At 45.0% G+C, this 20,046-nt stretch overlaps 1 protein-coding gene across 1 annotated transcript in view; it reads right to left on the bottom strand.

Moving 5' to 3' along the window:
- Nucleotides 1-276: 276 nt before the first annotated feature.
- ATP1A1 (ATPase Na+/K+ transporting subunit alpha 1) overlaps nt 277-20,046 on the bottom strand; it is a 38,501-nt gene continuing 18,731 nt past the window's right edge. Inside the window, exons 7-23 of the mRNA XM_075000562.1 lie at nt 19,877-19,994; nt 17,796-18,064; nt 16,326-16,524; nt 15,051-15,160; nt 13,478-13,612; nt 12,774-12,966; nt 11,873-12,048; nt 8,947-9,083; nt 7,093-7,243; nt 6,212-6,380; nt 5,144-5,298; nt 4,635-4,758; nt 3,323-3,468; nt 3,057-3,187; nt 2,513-2,614; nt 1,326-1,417; nt 277-620 (exon numbers count right to left, since the gene is read on the bottom strand). Coding sequence (XP_074856663.1) covers nt 592-620; nt 1,326-1,417; nt 2,513-2,614; nt 3,057-3,187; nt 3,323-3,468; nt 4,635-4,758; nt 5,144-5,298; nt 6,212-6,380; nt 7,093-7,243; nt 8,947-9,083; nt 11,873-12,048; nt 12,774-12,966; nt 13,478-13,612; nt 15,051-15,160; nt 16,326-16,524; nt 17,796-18,064; nt 19,877-19,994 — 2,436 coding nt within the window. The 3' untranslated portion in view covers nt 277-591. The remainder of the gene's footprint in view (nt 621-1,325; nt 1,418-2,512; nt 2,615-3,056; nt 3,188-3,322; nt 3,469-4,634; nt 4,759-5,143; nt 5,299-6,211; nt 6,381-7,092; nt 7,244-8,946; nt 9,084-11,872; nt 12,049-12,773; nt 12,967-13,477; nt 13,613-15,050; nt 15,161-16,325; nt 16,525-17,795; nt 18,065-19,876; nt 19,995-20,046) is intronic.

The following is a 20,046-nucleotide window of genomic DNA, read 5'->3' as shown; positions in this document are numbered from 1 at the left end:
ACTCTGGCTCGGAAGGCTTGTTGACGCCTGCTCTAGAGGATTCCCAAAGAGTTCTGGGAACCACAGAGGTTACTATCAGGAATTTAAGTTACAAAGCAGAGCCTAAAACGTGGTGACAACAGGGGGCACAACAGAATGATCCAATGAAGTTGGATCACAATGGAGCAGAACGCCTCAGGAGCGAAGGACGGCACCACCACAGGTTCAGAGCATTTAGCTATACATTCCTGTGACACAAGCACTATTTGAGACAGCATATGGACAATGCAAACAGCATCCTGTTATAATCCACCTTTATTTGTAAAAATCCAGATATAAAATCTTATCGTTTCTCTTTCCTTTTAAAAAACAAAAAGGCACATAAAAATTACTCCGTCTTTCACGGCCACAGACTGATATGTCAAAGGAATTCCCTCCCCTCCTCCCAGTCTCCATCAGTCCACATGTTTCTTCAGGTTCACTCCTTTTTCTGTTTCATTCCTATCAGGGCACAACTTTGCAGTCAAATGCCAAAAGCATGCACGCACGCACGCACACACACAGGAGGTGGAGGGCTGGGCTGTGCCCGGAATGTGGTTCTGGAGCAGAATTTTAGTAGTAGGTTTCCTTTTCAACCCAACCTACGGAAGGAGAGAGGAAGAAAGAACTAAGTTAGTGCCATGAAGCAGCCCATTATATTTCTGACCTCTTCAGTGCAGTTGCAGAAATGAATGGTCGGAGCAAGATTAAGAGACCTTGCTGTAATGGAAAGTCTTTCAAAATACTTGATGACTTGCAATTTTCCAACTGCTCTGACTTCTCTGCACTAGACAAACATGAACCATTATTTTCTAGCACAGCGCATAAATACTTCCTCCCTTCCCTAGGTTCAGATTATGAAATACTCCTTGAACTCCAAGAACTTGGAGAGATTATCACCACACTAGCAAGTCTTCAGGGCAGTTCTTCCCTCTCCTTGCAGTTCACTGCCCTTCATGCTGTTCAGCGAGAAACAGGAATTTTTTGGGGGTTGGGAAGAGGGGCAAAGGAGGCAGCAGCAAGAGAGGGAACAAAATATTCAGTCAGGACAGTGATAAGTGACAAATCCATATTAATTTTGCCATTCCTAGGGCAGAGTCACACACAGGAAGAACTAGGCTTCAAGACCAACTATCATTCACCTGTTTTTTGACCACATCTATTCCCCTTTACAAGGTGCTTACTTAATGAAGTGTCTTATAATCACTACAATCTCATTTGCAAAAAAGGAAATGACACTTAACTGCAAAATTTCAATGCCTATAAAGCAATGGGATACAAGTGAAATGGCAGCTGTAAATTCTTACCTCCAGGGCTACGTCTGATAATTAGTTTCCTGACTTCATCATACACGAAGATGAGTAGAGAGTATGGGAAGGCACAGAACCACCAGGTTGGTCTGTTTAAGGGAAAGACACATGGAGTAAGAATACAGACAGTGCAGCACAGAAAGAGTCATTAACTGGCATTTGGCAGCAGATCTTCATGTTTAGGCTACAAGTTGTGTAGATCACTGAACAGGAGGCGGCAAGTACAGACCAGCAGCTCCTGAAAGGGATTCTGCAGAAGCCAGTCATTGCTGAATTTTCCATAGAAAAAGCTCATCTGATTCAAGAGTTCAATAAAAGGTGTGGTGCTGCACCTTTGTCCTGTTTAGTACCAGCTCCTCCCACCCCACAACACTAATCTCAGGAGGTTTCCTTCCAAGCACATATAATCTTTGTACTACAGCCTTCTGAACCTGAACTATCACAGTGCAAGCCAATCACATGGGAGATTCCAACACCTAGGAACTGCAGAAGGAGGCACTGGTGCTTCAGCCTGGGCAGCACTGTACTGCTGAGAATGCAGACTTTTGTAGGCTCACACATCTCAATTGTTTTCTCATGGAGACTTTCAGAGTCATTTTAAAAGGTCTGCTTAGCTTTGGACAAATTCGAGTTAATTCTGCTTCTGAAGTCCTCGTTCTGGTTTCAGTCAGACACAAGATGTATTTTCCACTTCCTGCCTTGAAGAGTTGTGTAACAAGGATGCCAAAATTCACCACAGCAGAGGGTGGCACTTCAGCAGCTGGGGCAGAGTTCTACACATTCACACTTACAAGATCTCTCACCTGAGGAAACCAAAGCATTGTACCCATGTTGGATAGAGGTGCTATTCCTTTTCCTGCACATGAAGCTGCTCTACTAGCGTTAACTGCAGGCGCACTAGGGAGCTGTCTTTCTTGGCTACACTGACAAAGGTGGGGTGGTACAACTTATGTTTGGACAAGCCCTATGCTTTGACCTTCATCACGGTCAGCTGCCAAGAAAGCTTCCTGGTGGGCAATATAAGCTAAGAAGAGAAAAAGACTTCCTGGGGGCAACTTAAGTCATTCTCCAGGAGAGTTCAAAATCTTGGAGCATCTAATTACACAAGGTTATTGCTAAAATGAGACTGTTCTGTTGCAACTGTTGGGAGTGACTGTGAGCTGAAATATGAAGACATGACTTACTTCAGTGGATACATCCTTAAGGCTACATCCATGCCAGGACAGTAAGAGAGGAAGGCAGCCAGAGCAGTCTCCTCAAAGAGACCAAATATTAAAATCTTGTTCCTAGGAAAGACCAAAAACGTTAGTGCCAAGGGATCTTCCTCAACTAACATACAGATTATCACCTGGAAATGAGATTTGCTAGGATATTCTTTGAACGAAACAGTCATAGAATCATATGCTCTATTTCACCCTTGTCAAGGGCATGCAAAGCCAACAGTTAATATTTGAGACTGGGTTATCTTCAGATGTTCTGACAGCTGAGGACAAGATGATCAGTTGTTCACCTAGTCACATCCTATCTAACTACAGAGAACCCTACTTGTCCCATTAAATGCACCTAATCAGCAGTATGCCACTATTCATGCACCTAATATGTTTGAAACTTGCTGAGACTGTCTTCAGTATAATGCTGTGGGCCCTAAATGACCACTAGGGCTTCTGCCTGCCAGTGACAGCAGCACATGGATTCCCCCTTAAAACCTTTCCAACCTACACCACTTACTTCATCCCCTGCTGGAAGACTGAGTTCCTTCTGGTCTTACAGATGACCAAGTCTGCCCACTGCACCACCACAATGCTGACAAAGAAGGCTGTGTGGCAAGTGAATTCCACTATTTTCCTCTGTTCATAGGTCTGGAAGTGAGAAGGAACACCGTTAGCTCTTACACATCCGCCTTCTCCATTCCACATGCAGAGCTACTTGCATCCCAACACAGGATGTGGACATTAGCAATCTGGCTTGCAGCTCCAAGCTCTGCTCCAACTTACCCACTGCTGCCCATAGCTGTCCTCGACGTCATTCACCCACCGGTCATCCCACTTCACTCTGATGCCTAGCAAGGAGGAGGGCAAGAACCCATTCTCTGCTAGGATTACAAAGTAGGTGAAGAAGCCTCCTAGGGCCTGGATCATACCTGATTAGATTAGAAAGGGACAGATAAAGCTATGCAGTCTGCAAGAGACGGTCATGACAGCCAAGCGATTCGCTAGACCACAGCTGTTACTTCACAACAGAAGCCCCAGACACATGAAGTCCCTCTCTTCTCATTTATCCAGCCCCTCCCTACAGGGAACAGTGCATTTCTGCAGCTAGAGCAATTCTGTTTCTTTGACCATCATCCAACATCCGTTCCTCCCCCATCCCCAAGGGAGATATCCCCATTTGTATCCCATGATCCACACTTTACAGTCGTGTTTCCCCAACTGGTGTTCCGCGAAGTGAGACTGAGGGTTCCACGGTCAGGGGTTGGCAACCTGAGGCTCCAGAGCCACATGTGACTTAAGAGTCTTTTGCAGCCTCAGACGCTGCTGCCACTGATTCCTCTGCAGCTCCCTGCCCTGAGGACACTGGAAGAGGAATCAGACAGGTCCTGTTTTGGGCCCTCTGGACTAAAGTGGGAGGAGCAGAGGAATGTTTTTCTGCCATGCTGGGTGAGGTATTTGGGTGGGTCTGGGGCTGAGAGTGGTTAAGCTGTTACTAGGGGTTCTGCAAAATTTTGGGGCTGAGGGGGATTCCATGGCCAAATAAAACTGGGAACACTGCTTTACAGTACAGCCCTGAAAACACTTCATCAGGAACAAATTGTATCCACATTTGAGCCTCATCTAACATCCCCGACGAACAGCTACGTTAATGAAGTTTCAAGGTCTGCTGCAATTAGCCACCCTGTGAACTGTGGCATGTCACTGTATTTCCTTTCATCAAGCCTTTCATACTGCGTGTTCGGGGTACACTGGAGAGAATCTTTTAATTAAACTAACAATGGGATCTATGGTTCTTCTAAACAAGTCTGAGCCCCAGGAGAAGTGGTTGGCAGCCAGCTACTTTGCAGTGCTGTGTAATTAAACAAAATTACCGTGGAAGTGATTCAGCCCATGAAGCTGCACAAGACACTGTTATGTGCAACTGCCTCAAGTTATCTTAGAAACCTGCATTTCCAGTTTCCCAAACACAGAGCCTGCATAGCCAAAAGCCAATCGCTTACAAAAACATGGTCGCAGCTACTGCTTTAAGACTGGTTTCACCATTCCCCCTCTAGGCCAAGCCAGTCCCAGTGGATGAAGGGAAACAGCAGCTTACCAATCTGCCCATAGGCCATGCTGATCAGCCTCTCGTTCACTAGCTTGTCCGTTTTGGGATTTCTAGGCTGTCTCTTCATGATATCGCTCTCAGCTTGCTCATATGCCAAGGAGATGGCGGGAACCTTTGGGGTGGAGGACAAGAGTTGGCATGGTAGAGAGACTTGAAAAGACTGTGTTTTAAGAAACAAGAGGTACCCCTCTGTGTTTCATTATGGTGACCAACGGAGAGGCCTGCTGGCCAAATAATGAAATTAGATTGAGGGTCTGTACAGGCCAGTGAGGCCTGTAAGCAGCACCTTGCCCTTATCCTCTAGAGAGGATCAAAGCACTTGGTAACCCAGTAAGCGTCAGTTCTTAGAAGACAGATGAAATGGGTTATGGAAAGTATCTAGGGACCAGCAGCATTACAGGGCTAAGAAACAAGCTGTTTCCATATTCTCTTGATTTTGAAGTTCTTCGGGGATATGTAGAACCCATGTGAGTCCCTGGGGTTCTAAAGGTACTTACCATGTCAGTGCCCAGGTCAATACAGAGAATAGTGACTGTTCCCAGGGGCAGTGGGATGTTGGCAATGATGAAGATTAGGAAAGGTGTGATCTCAGGGATGTTACTGGTCAAAGTGTAAGCAATGGACTTCTTCAGGTTATCAAAGATCAGACGACCTAGGAAGGAACAAATGCTCTTTACCACAACATGACAGCCAAGCGACTTACCAAAGGCTTTATATTCTGCAAACTAAACACACTAGTTAGTACTTGATAGCTTAGACACACTAGTTTCCCTTCCTGTGCACAGGGCGAAAATCATCACAAGTGGCACTCAAGTGCAGTGGAAGTTTGGTTATTCTCTTTGAGTCATGAAGCCAGTATCATCATCTTAGTTCACAACCAGCAAGTTTCAGTGCATATGGAAGGAAACCATCTTATTTTCCAGTTACCAATGCTCCCTGAAAAACCAATCGCTTTCAGTCATTGCAAACAGCCATGGCTGCAGAATGAACAACAGGCATGGGGAGAGGGAAGTAGCAGTTGCCACACCACCTTCCATTGCCCTTCGGATGGAGGCCAACCACTAGATAGAATTAAGGATCCTTACTTCCACCACTACCAACCACAGATAGCGAGCAGAAGGGGGATCGGGGTTTAGCTATGTTCATTATATAGATATTCCAGCCTGAGCCCAGAAGCAATGAAAAAGGCCTGTGTGCCAGCGGGCTGCAAAAGCCACAGGTTATGCCTACACAGCAGGCAGAATCCCTAGTAATGGTTGTTTTTAAGTAACTTTAGCTGGGGGTCCCTGCAACAATGGCCAGGTCTAACCCTAGCCTAGGAATCCTTACACTTAACAATCCTAGCCCTAGCTGGGAATAAGTACTGATCCAATGACTTTTTTTTTTTTGGGGGCGGGGGGTAGAAAATTGCTGCTTGGATGGCTTTTGTACGAATTCACTATGAAAATGAATTCTAAACCCAGGTTCAGGAAAGTCTTTCAGAGATTGAGTTTATCCCACAGTGTGTCACAAAGTAATAGGCTAAAATGCGCCCACTGATGCTCACCAGTTGCTTGGAAACTCACCTTCCTCTACACCAGTTACAATTGACGCAAAGTTATCATCCAGCAGAATCATGTCAGCTGCCTGTTTAGAGACATCAGAGCCGGCAATGCCCATGGCAACTCCTATGTCTGCTTTCTTCAGTGCTGGAGAGTCATTCACACCATCACCAGTAACTGCTACAATGGCTCCCTACGCACAGAGACAGGAAGATTTCAGTTTCCACATCAGGAAACGTGTAAACTTGTACATATAGGTCCTCAAGGATGTTGGACAAGGGTGTTCCGTCTTTCATCCACCCCAAAGCATCTGTCACAATCCTGAGCAAACCGAACAGGACCTCTAGCTGGAAACAGCTCTTTTGGGGCAGTATGGGGGACCTGATGAAAGTCTTGTACGTGACCAGTGAAGTATTCTGAAAGACAGTCTGAATGCTATTTCAGGTAGAGATCTGACACTCCTGTTCAGCTTACAGTCAGAAGTGTTGTATCTGGACTTGCTACTTACTGCGGAGAACACACTGAATGACTTGTCTTAATGTGTAGTGGTACCAATGTTAAAACGTTTAAACCTCCCCCACCAAAAGTCGAGACTTTAAAGCTAAGTTCAGCAATTACTTTTCCCTTTGCAGGTCACTTTAAGAGGCCTGCAGTGAACATGTACACCACACTGCTTCCCTGTATGAAGGCATATAAAATGAAATGAAAGCCCAGGTGTCGCTCAGACCATAAGTTGCTTCTACAGCCACTGCTGCTGCTGCTGCTATAAAGAAAACCCTTAACAACCGGGCAGACACCTCTACGTTGTACTATTACTCTTGAACATGCCATGCTGCATGTTTGAGCTGGTAGTTTAAAGTGAATATTTTTATGGAGGATCAAATAGCTTAGCACTGCCTCCTTACCTGTCGCTGGCAACCTTCCACAATTATAAGCTTTTGCTGAGGAGATGTCCTGGCAAACACAATTTCTGTATGATGAGTCAGAATGTCATCTAGTTGTTCACTGGTCATGTCCTTCAAATCTGTGCCATGGACAACACAGGCCTTGGCGTCTCTGGGTTTTAGAGTACCAAAAAAAAAAAAAAAAAAAAAAAAAAAAGAACATGCACACCTTCCATTAGGCCACAACTCTTCTGCACACTATAATAATATTAAAAGCCAAGTCTTTTTATAAACCACCACCTTTGGAGGAAGAAATTCCAGTTTCTACAAGGCATGGAATGTCACATGCTGTGTGACTGACTTACTGTATGTAAGGGAAGATAGATTGTTGCTGTGTGTTTTACAGTTAGAAAATATTCAAAAATGCAAACATACCTCATGTTACGTTCTAAAGGGCTGCATTTTCTTACCTATGCAGGCTATGTATTTTGGGTTTAGTTTGCCAGACTACATTAGAACATCACCTCTTACCTCATCCAGCATCACAGTGGTTATTGGTTAAATGGATGAGGTGTGTAAAACTTATGCTGTACATGAGATGAAATTCCTTTCTGACCTCAAAGCCAGCCTCCAAGACCTTCAAACACGTGGTCCAATTATCCTCAGTCTACATTGCTACATAAGCATTATAAAATTACCTTCCCAAAAGCCTGACCACAATATTTCATCTTCCTCTGCAATTCATCACATAGGCCACCTATTCATGGCTCACAAGCTCTTTGCAAGAATCCTCCAAGCAAAACAAAGGCTTGGTCAAACTAAACAATGCTAGCAGCCCAGCAACGCTAAAAGCAGCCAACTCTGAAGACGGCAAATTTGCCTGATAAATATTTCAAATGTTGTGCTCTCAGGCAGCGAAAGAGCCATGTACTAACCAGTGTAGGAGAAGGAAGTCGAGTCCTGAAGGTCATGTATTTGTTCAAAGGGTTGTCATTCTCACTTTGGAAACCTACTTACCTACGTTACCTTGGGACTACAGACTTTAAAGGTCAGGTTTGAACGCTAATTCCTCAGAGCTTCTCAGGTCTTTCTGCCCACCCAAAAACATTCAGGTCTGCAACTCTGGAGGAATGGGGCTTTGTTTTACTTGAGAGTCTTACCCATCTGGTGTGATTGTAAATGTAAAGTATTTATCTTTGGAGTTGAATGAGGTCAAATAAAAAAAAAAAAAATTCTCCCATTAGATTTCCTTACATGGTGAATAAGTAACCTTATACTCACTGTAACTATTTATCCTGTGTGAATTTTTGCAAGGCCACTCAGTTTAGACAACTGAAGCAGACTAGTCGTTTTCAGTTTTAATTTGTACTTCTATGAAACATTCCATGGTCTTTGGTCCTAACAGGGACGCAGTTAGTCATCTTCACGTGTAAGTTACAGTTAAGCTTTTTTTTTAAGAAAGCTTGGCAGAATTCAATTTTTTAAAATAACTTCAACTACTAAAAGTCTTCCACAGTGTAAAAATAACTGGTTGTTATTTATGTAAATGTTCAGTTGTGGGATTATTATGGAAGGTATCAGACAATTCAGTGATCATAAATTTTTAACTTTTTGACATTTACTATCAGTAAGACACAAGTGGTTAAGTTCAGATATGAAAATGTATAAAGAAAATATCCAGAAATCAAACTAAGCTCTCAATCAGTGCTTTTCTTCCTCTCTCTCTCTTAATTTCAATTAGTGATAGTGCAGTGCTGCACATGTTAGCTTAACTTCAAGTCTCAGATACAGTAAAGAGGGAATTGTACATAGGAGACATGAGAGGCAGCGCTGATTCTAAAAGACGACCCTTTTCTAGCACATAATATTTTGTACCTGGGGTTGACCTGGCTGACAGGGATGTTTAAACGAGCAGCAATATCCTCTACTGTTTCATTGCCCTCAGAGATGATGCCGACACCCTTGGCAATTGCTTTGGCTGTAATTGGATGGTCTCCGGTAACCATGATAACCTGCAATGCAAACATCAGACTGTTATGAAAACCTTACCCGCCCTGTCAAGCGGCACTCTGTAGAAAAGAGACAGAAGGAGTGGAGTGTTAACATTTCCTTCTGTTGCCCCAAGTCAACTGTGGTGAGGAATAAGTCCTATTTCCAAAGCTGATCCCGTCACATTAATTCAGACTGCAAAAGAGAAGGCGAGGTGGCATTCATGAAGTACAGCTCAGTTAAGCCAACTATTTAATGGCCAATGGAGTACAACTGGCTCATTTGCTGAGGATCTCAGAGGGTAAGAAGTGAAAATGACAGAAATAAAGTTCCCCATCCCCACGGGGTTCCTCTGAGGAAGGGAAAAAGAGAGCAGTGAGGGGAAGTTTGCATTTCCTGGTCAGGAAGATACTTCCAGCTACAGGGTTATTAGCAAGCGTTTCAGAGTGGCACTGGATTAAAGAGTGAGAAGTTAAACAGAATTTCATCTCCCATTCTGTCAGGCTCCAAGAGCAGTTCAGCTATTAGAATTTTTGGACTCCACAGCAAACACTTTTTACAACCTGCCCCTTGATTTGTGGGGGCCCTGCATTGCTACAGTAGGTTAAATGGCAAGTTCCCAAAGCACTGTTAAGCATATTAGCCTTTAGAAATGGCATCAGAGTGGTTTTTGAAGTGAATGGGGACCAGGGAAATAGTCACTAAATCGCCATCCTTGGGCACACACAAAACACATGTACCCCCAATGGGGCATACGCATGGCGAACAGCACTTGAAGAACCTACTTTCTTGCAGGTCTAAATACTGGGCTCACTCATTTCATTACCAAAGGAGCTGATAGAGGAGATATCTGAGCCTTTATCAGCTTTGGAAAATCATGGGAGACAGGAGAGATCCCAGAAGACTGCAAAAGGGCAAATATAGTGCTCGTCTATAAAAAGGGGAATAAAAATAACTCAGGAAACTACAGGCCAGTCACCTTAACTTCTGTGCCAGGAAAGATAATGGAGCAGGTAATTAAAGAAATTATCTCCAAGCCCTTGGAAGGTGGTAAGGTGATAGGGAACAGCCAGCATGGATTTGTAAAGAACAAATCATGTCAAACCAATCTGATAGCTTTCTTTGATAGGATAACAAGCCTTGTGGATAGGGGAGAAGCGGTAGATGTGGTATACCTAGACTTTAGTAAAGCACGTGATATGGTCTCGCAGGACATTCTTATTAAAAAAGCTAGGCAAATACAACTTAGATGAGGCTACTATAAGGTGGGTGCATAACTGGCTGGATAACCGTACTCAGAGAGTAGTCCTTAATGGTTCTCAATCCTGCTGGAAAAGTATAACAAGTGGGGTTCTGCAGGAGTCTGTTTTAGGACCGGTTCTGTTCAATATCTTCATCAACGATTTAGATATCGGCATAGAAAGTATGCTTATTATGTTTGCAGATGATACCAAGCTGGGAGGGGTTGCAACTGCTTTGGAGGACAGGGTCATAATTCAAAATTATCTGGATAAACTGGAGAAATGGTCTGAGGTAAACAGGATGAAGTTTAATAAGGACAAATGCAAACTACTCCACTTGAGAAGGCAAAATCAGTGTCACACATAGGCCGTGTCTGCACTAGCCCAAAACTTCAAAATTGCCACACAAATGACCATTTCGAAGTTTACTAATGAAGCGCTGAAATACATATTCAGCACCTCATTAGCATGCGGGCAGCCGTGGCCCTTCGAAATTGACGCAGCTCGCTGCCGCCTGGCTCCTCCAGACGGGGCTCCTTTTCGAAAGGACCCTGGCTAGTTTGAAGTCCCCTTATTCCTATGAGCAGATGGGAATAAGGGTACTTCGAAGTAGGTGGGGTCCTTTCGAAAAGGAGCCCCGTCTGGAGGAGCTGCGCAGTGGCGAGCCGCATCAATTTCGAAGTGCCGCAGCAGCCCACATGCTAATGAGGCGCTGAATATGTATTTCAGCGCTTCATTAGTAAACTTCGAAATGGCCATTCACATGGCCATTTCGAAGTTTTTGGCTAGTGTAGACACGGCCATACAGAATAGGGAGAGACTGTCTAGGAATGACTACAGCAGAAAGGGATCTAGGGGTTATAGTGGACCACAAGCTAAATATGAGTTAACAGTGTGATGCTGTCGAAAAAAAAGCAAACATGATTCTGGGATGCATTAACAGGTGTTTTGTGAATGAGACATGAGAAGTCATTCTTCTGCTCTACTCTGTGCTGGTTAGGCCTCAGCTGGAGTATTGTATCCAGTTCTGGGCACCACAGTTCCAGAAAGATGTGGAGAAATTAGAGAGGGTCCAGAAAAGAGCAACAAGAATGACTAAAGGTCTAGAGAATGTGACCTATGAAGAAAGGCTGAAAGAATTGGGCTTGTTTAAATTGGAAAAGAGAAGGCTGAGGGGGGACATGATAGCGGTTTTCATGTATTTAAAAGGGTGTCATAAGGAGGAGGGAGAAAACTTGTTCTTTTTGGCCTCTGAGGATAGAGCAAGAGGCAAGAGACTTAAACTGCAACAAGGAAGTTTTAGGCTGGACATTAGGAAAAAGTTCCTAACTGTCAGGGTGGTCAAACAGTGGAATAAATTGCCAAGGGAGGTTGTGGAATCTCCATTGCTGAAGATATTTAAGAACAGGTTAGAGAGATGTCTATCAGGGATGGTTTACACAGTACTTGGTCCTGCCATGAGGGCAGGGGGCTGGACTCGATGGCCTCTCGAGGTCCCTTCCAGTCCTAGCATTCTATGATTTGATTTGTATTCTAGTTTATGTTGCAGCACGCACACAAAAACAAGTTACCTTAATTCCAGCACTTCTGCATTTGCCAACAGCATCAGGCACAGCAGCACGAGGAGGGTCAATCATAGAAATCAACCCAACAAAGCAGAGTTTTTCTACAGGGAAGTTGACATCATCTGTATCAAACTGGAAGTCTTCTGGGAACTGATCATCTGGCAGAGCCAAGTGACAAAAGCCTGCAGAAGGTCAAAACTGAGGATTAGTTTGTAGCCAGTAAGGGGGCAAGTATAGCAGTGAATTCGCTTATTGTGAACAACGGTGGTGAGCAGCTCTGTACGAGGACATCTACACTACTGGTCACCAACTGATCCAACAGGGATTGATTTATTGAGTCTAGTATAGCTATCAATTGTTCTCACTCTCCAGTATTTCTTCTTAACAAGAAGGAATAAGGGAGTTGATGGGAGAGTGCAGTAAAGACACCACAATAAGCAGATAGCTAACGATAGACGAGATCAGCCGTAAGTTAGTACCAGGTCGTGCTCAGCAGCTTAGTCAGGGTTATGTAAAGTAAGGCACCTCCTGGCTTAAACCTTTCCAGACAAGCAGCTAGTTGCCAATGCCAGGTGACTGAGCTACTCAGTTTACATAAAGTGGAGCAATTTTAATATGACACTGCCCATGGAAATCACTAGCTCCGGCATGGATTGTTTTATCTGGGTGCAAGCAGTCTGGCTCTGCTGTATGATGGTACCCAGACAGCCGTGTGGATTGCACCCCAGAGTGAGCGCACAGCCCTTCCAGGGGCACATTTCCAGACCAACACTGAAATGCCTTGCAAGTTAAGAGACTGTTACATTGCCAGAACAGAACACAACCCTACGTACTTAATCCACTGCTTCTACAATATGATGCATGGAGGCCAAATCAATGGACGTGTGCTATAACTGTAATGCCTTACCTAGCACTCTCTCCCCAAGGCCTCCCAATTCAAGGTAGGCATTTTGAAAAGCATCTTTTGCCTCCTCATCCAGCGGCTGTTCCTTCCCATGGATCAAAATGGAGCTGCAGCGGTCCAGGATTCGTTCCGGGGCTCCCTTCATCACCAGCAGGTAGCGAGACTCTGATGGATTGGCATTTTTATGGATGGATAGCTAGGTTGTAAGAGAAGAGCCTTTTATGCATGAGCTTTACAAATGTACAGCATGAGACTAAAGGGGCTGCTCCCATTGTGAAGAGTCATTAAGCACTTCTTGCCTTTATGCTGGCTCCAAGTCACCAATGGGTAAATTGGAGAATTAAGGCAGATCACTTTAGGGTGCTCTGGAAACAAATTCTGGGAAGTCCTCTCCCAAAAGCACAGTTACATGTGGACATTAAGACCCCCTCTTTATTTTAAAAAAATTTAGAGGGTCATATTTGCAATTCATTTAGTTCCCCATATTCAACCTCTGCTGGTCTCTGTTCGCATAGCTAGGTCTCTCCAGTATAGCCTATGTAATAAAACAAACATTAAAAAAAATTCTTCTGTCTATTTGATGACCATGCAATCTCACTGCAAACAGTTCTGGGTATCATTCAGGGCTGATCTAGCCTTAGGCACTTTGTGCCAACTGGTAAGGTCTGGGAACCCCTCTCCCCCTCTAGGATCTCACTCCCTTTTACCTGGTATTTGTTGGTAGAGTTGAATGGTATTTCCACTACTTTGGCATTCCTTTCTCTCATCTCTTTGACAGAGCCACAGCACAGTTCAATACATTTTAAAAGTGCAGATTCAGATGCATCACCTGCGACTGCCCTCTGTTGAAACAAAGTTTTACACACTGTAAACTTGCACATACTCACAGTTTTTAAAAAAACAGAGAGACTCAGGATTTCAAATAAGGCTGAAACCAAAGTCAAGCAAACCTCTGGAGCACAGAGAAACTTATGCAACCATCCAGGACAATCTAACAGTCATGGCAAATAGATATTACAGTAATAGGATTCTTTTGAAATCGCTTCAAAATATAAAAGAGTTCCAAGAAGCAGAATTGCGACAGCTATTCAATGTTATGGTAGCAGATTCACAGTAAAAACAGACATCTGATTTATAGTCACAGAACCAGTACTGAGTAATAGTCAAGACAATTATTTTATTCTACATTATCAGCATTGTATCCAAGTACCCTTCTGTAATGCACTGAAGAACATAATTAACATGTCAAAAACTGAGCCGTACTTCACCTGTGCAGACATTAGACTAGGCTGTATCCCAGCTTCTCTCTCCTCCACACTCTTTATCTCTATGTAGAATGTGCTTCAGAGTCATACAATTATGTGAGGTCAGACAAGATTAGGCATGAGCGTATGGCGAAGTTAATGAAATCCTATGACAGCTGCTCACTCTGCTTCTAGGCCCACTTCCCCCAATTTCTTTAACGCAAAGTCGTTTTCATGGAGCCCCCTTCCCATGTATTATGCAAGAACAAGAAAGAGGGGAGAGAATGCACCATGCTGTGTAAGAAACTTTTCCACTCTCTGAGGTGTTCTATTCCCTTAGCACATAGACGTCAGGGGAGCAAAGATGGCAGAGATCATGCTCCATGAGCCACTCTCAGAAACCACCTCCCACCCCCAAAAACACAGAAAGGGAGATTGTTTCACCAGCTGTTCTCTATGGTTTTGCTTGCAGGGAAAAGCCAGACACTGCAGCTGGCCTTCCCTGCAGCCTTGGGACCAGACATGGCTCACCCCCAGCCATCCCTCCCGCCAGGCCCTGCTGCACCCCCAGCCCCTTTCTACTCACTGCTGCCCGTCTGTAAACTTCAGGGGCTCAGCAGCTGTGGCGAAGATGGTGGTGGCTCCGTGCTCCCCTGGGCGCGTGCCCAGAGCTGCAAAGTGGGGCAGCAAGAGCAACATGGCGAGTGCCAGGAGCAGCGCCACTGCACCACCCGGCGGGCACCCAGAGCCACCACCATCTTTGCTGCAGCTGCTGAGCCCCTCTGCCACTTGCAGCCCCGGTCCGTGGGGACCCAAAGGCAGCAGGGTGCCCTGCTCCCTGGGCTAGCTCTCTGCCCCGGCCCATCCTGACTTACATGAAACTTGACTTATGCGTGGCTGCCCTGCAACGAAACATGCCTGCAAGTCAGGGTTTTACTATGCTGCCTTCAACACTCTAGACTAATAGCTTGCAACACCAACAAATCAGAGCAAAAGTGTTTGTCAGAAGAGCTTAGGATGCCTTTTCTGAACTCACCTTGAGTATAGGCACATTTTCTTGGTTAGCCTGGAACACAGCACGGTTGCAGAGACCTGCAACTCTGGACAGAGCACTCCAGGTGGGAGAACTCTTGTCAAAAGAGGCACCTGGAAGCAGAGGGGAGAAGGAAAACGTGAAGTGAAAAGGTTTTGTTAAGCACAGTGTAAAGGCTCAGTCTCTTCTACCTCTGAATGTAAGGAAGCATATTTGTCCTACTGAGAGTTTTGCACCTACTTCTTTTTTTCTAGATTTAAGCCATTCAACTAGGTCAGAAGTTACTCTGGGTATCAGGTGGCGAGTAATGAAAAGCCTGGGGATTAGCAGACTAGCTAAAGGTCTCGAGTACAGGCGTTTGTAGTCTAGGTTCTTTACACTACTAGTTATGTTTTCCGTAGTGGGAAGGATCAGACTGACTTCCTTTTGTAGGCTGGGATGCTAAGAAACAGAACTCCTGTGTGCAAAATGACTGAGTTATGTCACAGGTGAAGCAAAGATCTCATCCATCCAGTATTCCATGTTTGTAACAGAGGAGCTTCAAATGACAAGAACTGAACAGGCTCGCCCCGGAAAAAGTAAACTAGACAAGAGCCATTTAGGAAGTTGTTTCCTAACTGGGACAGACAACTGTTAAGCCTCTAAGATTTCCCTTCATTGAATAAGCCACAGTGCTTATTACTGTACTCAGGTCAAATGGTTACACAGCACTTCACGTACTTTCAATATTGCTTTGTATTTAGGGAACTTGATACTTTGCACTGTACTGAACGTGGCTGACGTGTAGGCCAGACACAGCCAATATTCAATACTGGATAAGACAAGCGTGAGAAGACCTAGCCTTCCACGTCACTGAAAGTGCACCAGATTTAGTAGGAAGTGTGACATTCATTTAGATTTAGTGTGTTTCAGTCCTAGCTCTGGCTGTGCGTATCTACAGGCACTGTACAGAATGCTCACTTAAGATACTACTTTGGATGTTTTCTAGGTCCTAGAATCCCAAACCTGATTCAGACCTAGGGAAGTGATCTTTCCAATGCCCACCATTTAGGTGTTGTAAGTCCAACAAGTCATACTTCAGACAAAGAGGCATTTTTAGAATGGGGCCACAGTGAAGTTCATATTGATTAACCATGAACCGTAGCAGACAAACCCTAAATCCTCCCAACCTTGCACTCCATGCACCAAATTTTTTTTTAACACGACTTGCAAGTCAAGACACTTCTAGGTCAAAAAAACGCTCCAAGCAAAAACCCGAGTTGAGAGAGCTTTTCTTACCACTCTGGTTCTCTGTCGTGTCAGCCTCGTGGATCTGATTGTCAAACCACATGTGGGCAACTGTCATGCGGTTCTGAGTCAGGGTGCCTGTTTTGTCGGAGCAGATGGTGGATGTGGAGCCCAGGGTTTCCACAGCTTCCAAGTTCTTTACCAGACAGTTCTTACGAGCCATACGCTTGGCTGTCAGCGTCAGACACACCTAGGGGAGGGAGAGAGGAAGATGGAAGACATCAGACAAATGCTTCTACACTACCGGAGCTTGTGTCTACTATAGCTCTGAGATGGATCCATCAGCAGTAGACTTCGGCACATCTAGTTAAGACCCACCAAACGGACCACACACGCCTTGTGGTTGACCCCTTCCTTTCTACCCTAGACAAGGGAAGGATCATCTGCAGCGTAGACCCCACAGTAACACAAACTAAGGTATGTCAACTCCACTATGTTTCCACATAGCTGGAGTGGCGTAGGTCATCTTACCATAGTAATACAGGTACAGCCTTAGCCCTACATAGCCCACAACTGTAACTGGAGTGATGTAATTTTGCACTCAGGGGCTGCAGTTACCACCCTCCCAATCCCCACAAGAGAACAAAGCACCGATTCTTAGATTCATTTACATTTAGACCAAAGTGCATTTTCTCCTCTATAAAGGCCTATCAAGACACCACACCCTGCGTCAGAAGGCTGTCAAAAACATGCCAATAAACAGAGTTCAGGAACTACTGAAGAACATGAGAGCTTTTGAAACAGTTTAGCAAGAGGTGCTTCCTGTTTGCAACTGACACCAAGTGCTAGTGGCTCAGGGCTTAGCATCCAAACTCCCACTCCCCCACAAGTGCCTACTGCCCACAGCCATCAGCTGCTCTATGGCATACTGGGGGAGAGGGAGGAGCAAGGTGGCACACAGTGAGAAGGACGGAAGAGGGAAAGACGAGGCAGAATGGGGGCAGGGACTGGGGTGGAGATGGATTGTGCCAGCACCTGCAGCTAGCCGTTTTTCAGAGCCATTCATTTGGGAAGACCAAGGCGTGAGCCTGCAGGTGGATGGTACCTTTTTACTTTAAATAAAAGTGATTGTGAAGCAGAGAGGTTAAATTTGATAGTCTCCTACTTTCCAATATCAAGGAAGGAATTATGTTTGTAGCAGTGACTTTTTGACTGAAAATTAGTTTTGCAATACCAAATGCTTTATGATATAGTAATTTAGGGCCCATCACCGCAGCTGAACCGTTTGAGAACTGGTTAATTTTAAAAAAGGGTTCCAATGTAGTTTTCATGAGCTGCTGCAAGGCAGAAGTATGTGATTAAATAAATCTGAGACCATCACAGGTTGGCTTCACCCACACAGGCCAAGGTGGCTGCTCAGCAGTGAGATTCTCTTTTACATGGCAGTTTGCTTCCAAATACAGCCTAAGAAGGGTGATGTATAATAGGATATAAAATTCTTGACATTCCCCTCCAGCTCACCGTGACAGTAGCAAGCAGACCCTCGGGAACGTTGGCAACAATGATTCCAATGAGGAAGATGACGGCCTCCAGCCAGGTGTATTCAAGGATCAATGAGAGGATGAAGAAAGTGACTCCCAGAAACACAGCCACTCCAGTAATGATGTGGATGAAATGCTCAATCTCAGCAGCAATGGGAGTTTTTCCCCCTTCCAGTCCAGAGGCAAGAGTTGCAATACGGCCCATCACAGTATAATCCCCAATGTTAATGACAACACCCCGGGCAGTGCCTAGAATTCAAACACAAGATACTTTAGTTAATGCTCAACTCTGGTCGAGGTTGGAGGTGCCTGAGCAGATTTCTGTACCTTTGTTTAAAACAGCTATGTTCCTTCATGCTACAATAGATTTTCTGCCTTCGTCCACATCAAGCATATAAGACGAGCACTCTTCAACCAAAGCCTGGCCCAGGATTTCTTGTGTACCTAAAACCACTCCTGTCATACTGCCTTCCTGCACAACTCTTCCCCAGATTCCAATTAGCATACAAAGGACCTGCTGCATGGCAATGCATCCGCAGAGTTTAAGAGGGCAGATACATTATTTGCTTCAGCGGAAAGCTAAGCCTGGCACAAAATGACACAAACAGGCAGAGATTTCTCCTTGCTTATTAACACACAAGAAAGGGAGCCTTTCCAAATGTCAGGTCCTGTTTTGGGGCTTATCCTCTGGTGGAACGTGCCATATCACAGTGCTGGGACACAAACAACTGAAAGGAAGGGCTAAGGTATAGCCACTGAGCCTGCAGCAGTACTATGCGGAAGACACGCTAGTTCTGTTTTAAGGGGGATTGGAATTGTAAGTTCTCAACAGCAGCTTTTTTTTTTTAAAAACACACAGCACCTCTGTCTGATTATATTAAGATGCCCCCAGTTTAAGTGGGGCCTTCAGGGGCAAATGGTGCCAGGGGAGTGGTACAAACCCCGCTACCATGTTCTCTTTAAAGATTGGACTTAAATTAACAGTCCAGAAAGACAAAAATCTAGGAGGAAACTGGAAGTCTAAAGCTAACACTGCTGCAGAAGCTTACTGTACAATTTCCAAGTCAATTTCCTATCAGATATATCTAGCCTCTCTCAGGAGTCTATAACCTGATTGTAGCAGGGAGTACATGGGCTTCAACTTCTTGAAGCTGTACGTTAAACTTTTAGGCTGTGTCTACAAGAGCCCCTTCCTTTTGAAAGGGGCATGTTAATGAGTGGGTTTAAAAGATGCTAGTGAGGCACTGCAATGAATATGCAGCGCCTCCTTAGCACAATGGCAGCCATGGCAATTCAAAAGTGAGGCTTTTCGAAACGCACATCACCCGTGGAGACGGGCCCTTCTGAAAGGACCCCCCCGAGTTTTCGAAAGCCCCTTCTTCCTATCTGGTGATCGGAAGAATGGCTTTCGAAAACTGAAGGGGGTCCTTTCGGAAGGGCCCGTCTCCACGGGCAGCGCGTGATTCGAAAAGCCGCACTTTTGAATCGGTGCGTCCGCCATTACGCTAATGAGACACTGCATATTCATCGCAGCGCCTCATTAGCATCTTTCAAACCTCCTCATTAACATGCTCCTTTCGAAAGGAAGGGGCACGTGTAGACCCAGCCTTATGCTGCCCTAAGTTTCTTGATTTACTGTTTTAACCTCCAGTGTAACATGAATGCATACTTTAGAGCCACAGCATCCAGCATGTTCCCCACTCGCCACATGTGGCCAACAGGACGCTGTGTTGGGGTGAAAACGGGGGGGTCGCCAAACCACAGCCTTTAAATGTGGCTCCTCCTGAGAGCCACACGTGCGGTGTGCTGTCCACCTGCTCCACACCATTTGGTGGGAAAAGTGCATGGTGGCGGCAGCAGCAGCCCGGGCAGCGCAGGTGGGCCACTTGCATTGAATTAAAACTGGGGCAGGGAGGGGAGAAGGGGGCTGGAGCTGCCTGCCTCTGGAGAGGTCATTTATTTAATATAAGCAGTGAATATGGAAAGATGATCACCACAAGTGTGGTGATCTTTAAATTCCTATTCGACATCCCTGCTTTAGAGAATATTCAAGCCACATACCTTCCACGCAGTTAGTAGAAAAGAAAGCAATGTTCCTGGTCTCCAGTGGGTTCTCATTTGTGAAGTCTGGCGACCTGGTCTGAGGCTCTGATTCACCAGTGAGGGAAGAGTTGTCCACCTACATGGAAGATATAATCATACTGTTTCTTGAACAAAATCAGACAAAAATA

This window comes from Carettochelys insculpta, chromosome 1 (assembly GCF_033958435.1).
Source record: "Carettochelys insculpta isolate YL-2023 chromosome 1, ASM3395843v1, whole genome shotgun sequence".
NCBI lineage: Eukaryota > Metazoa > Chordata > Testudines > Carettochelyidae > Carettochelys > Carettochelys insculpta.
This window is presented reverse-complemented; position numbering and strand designations above follow the sequence as displayed.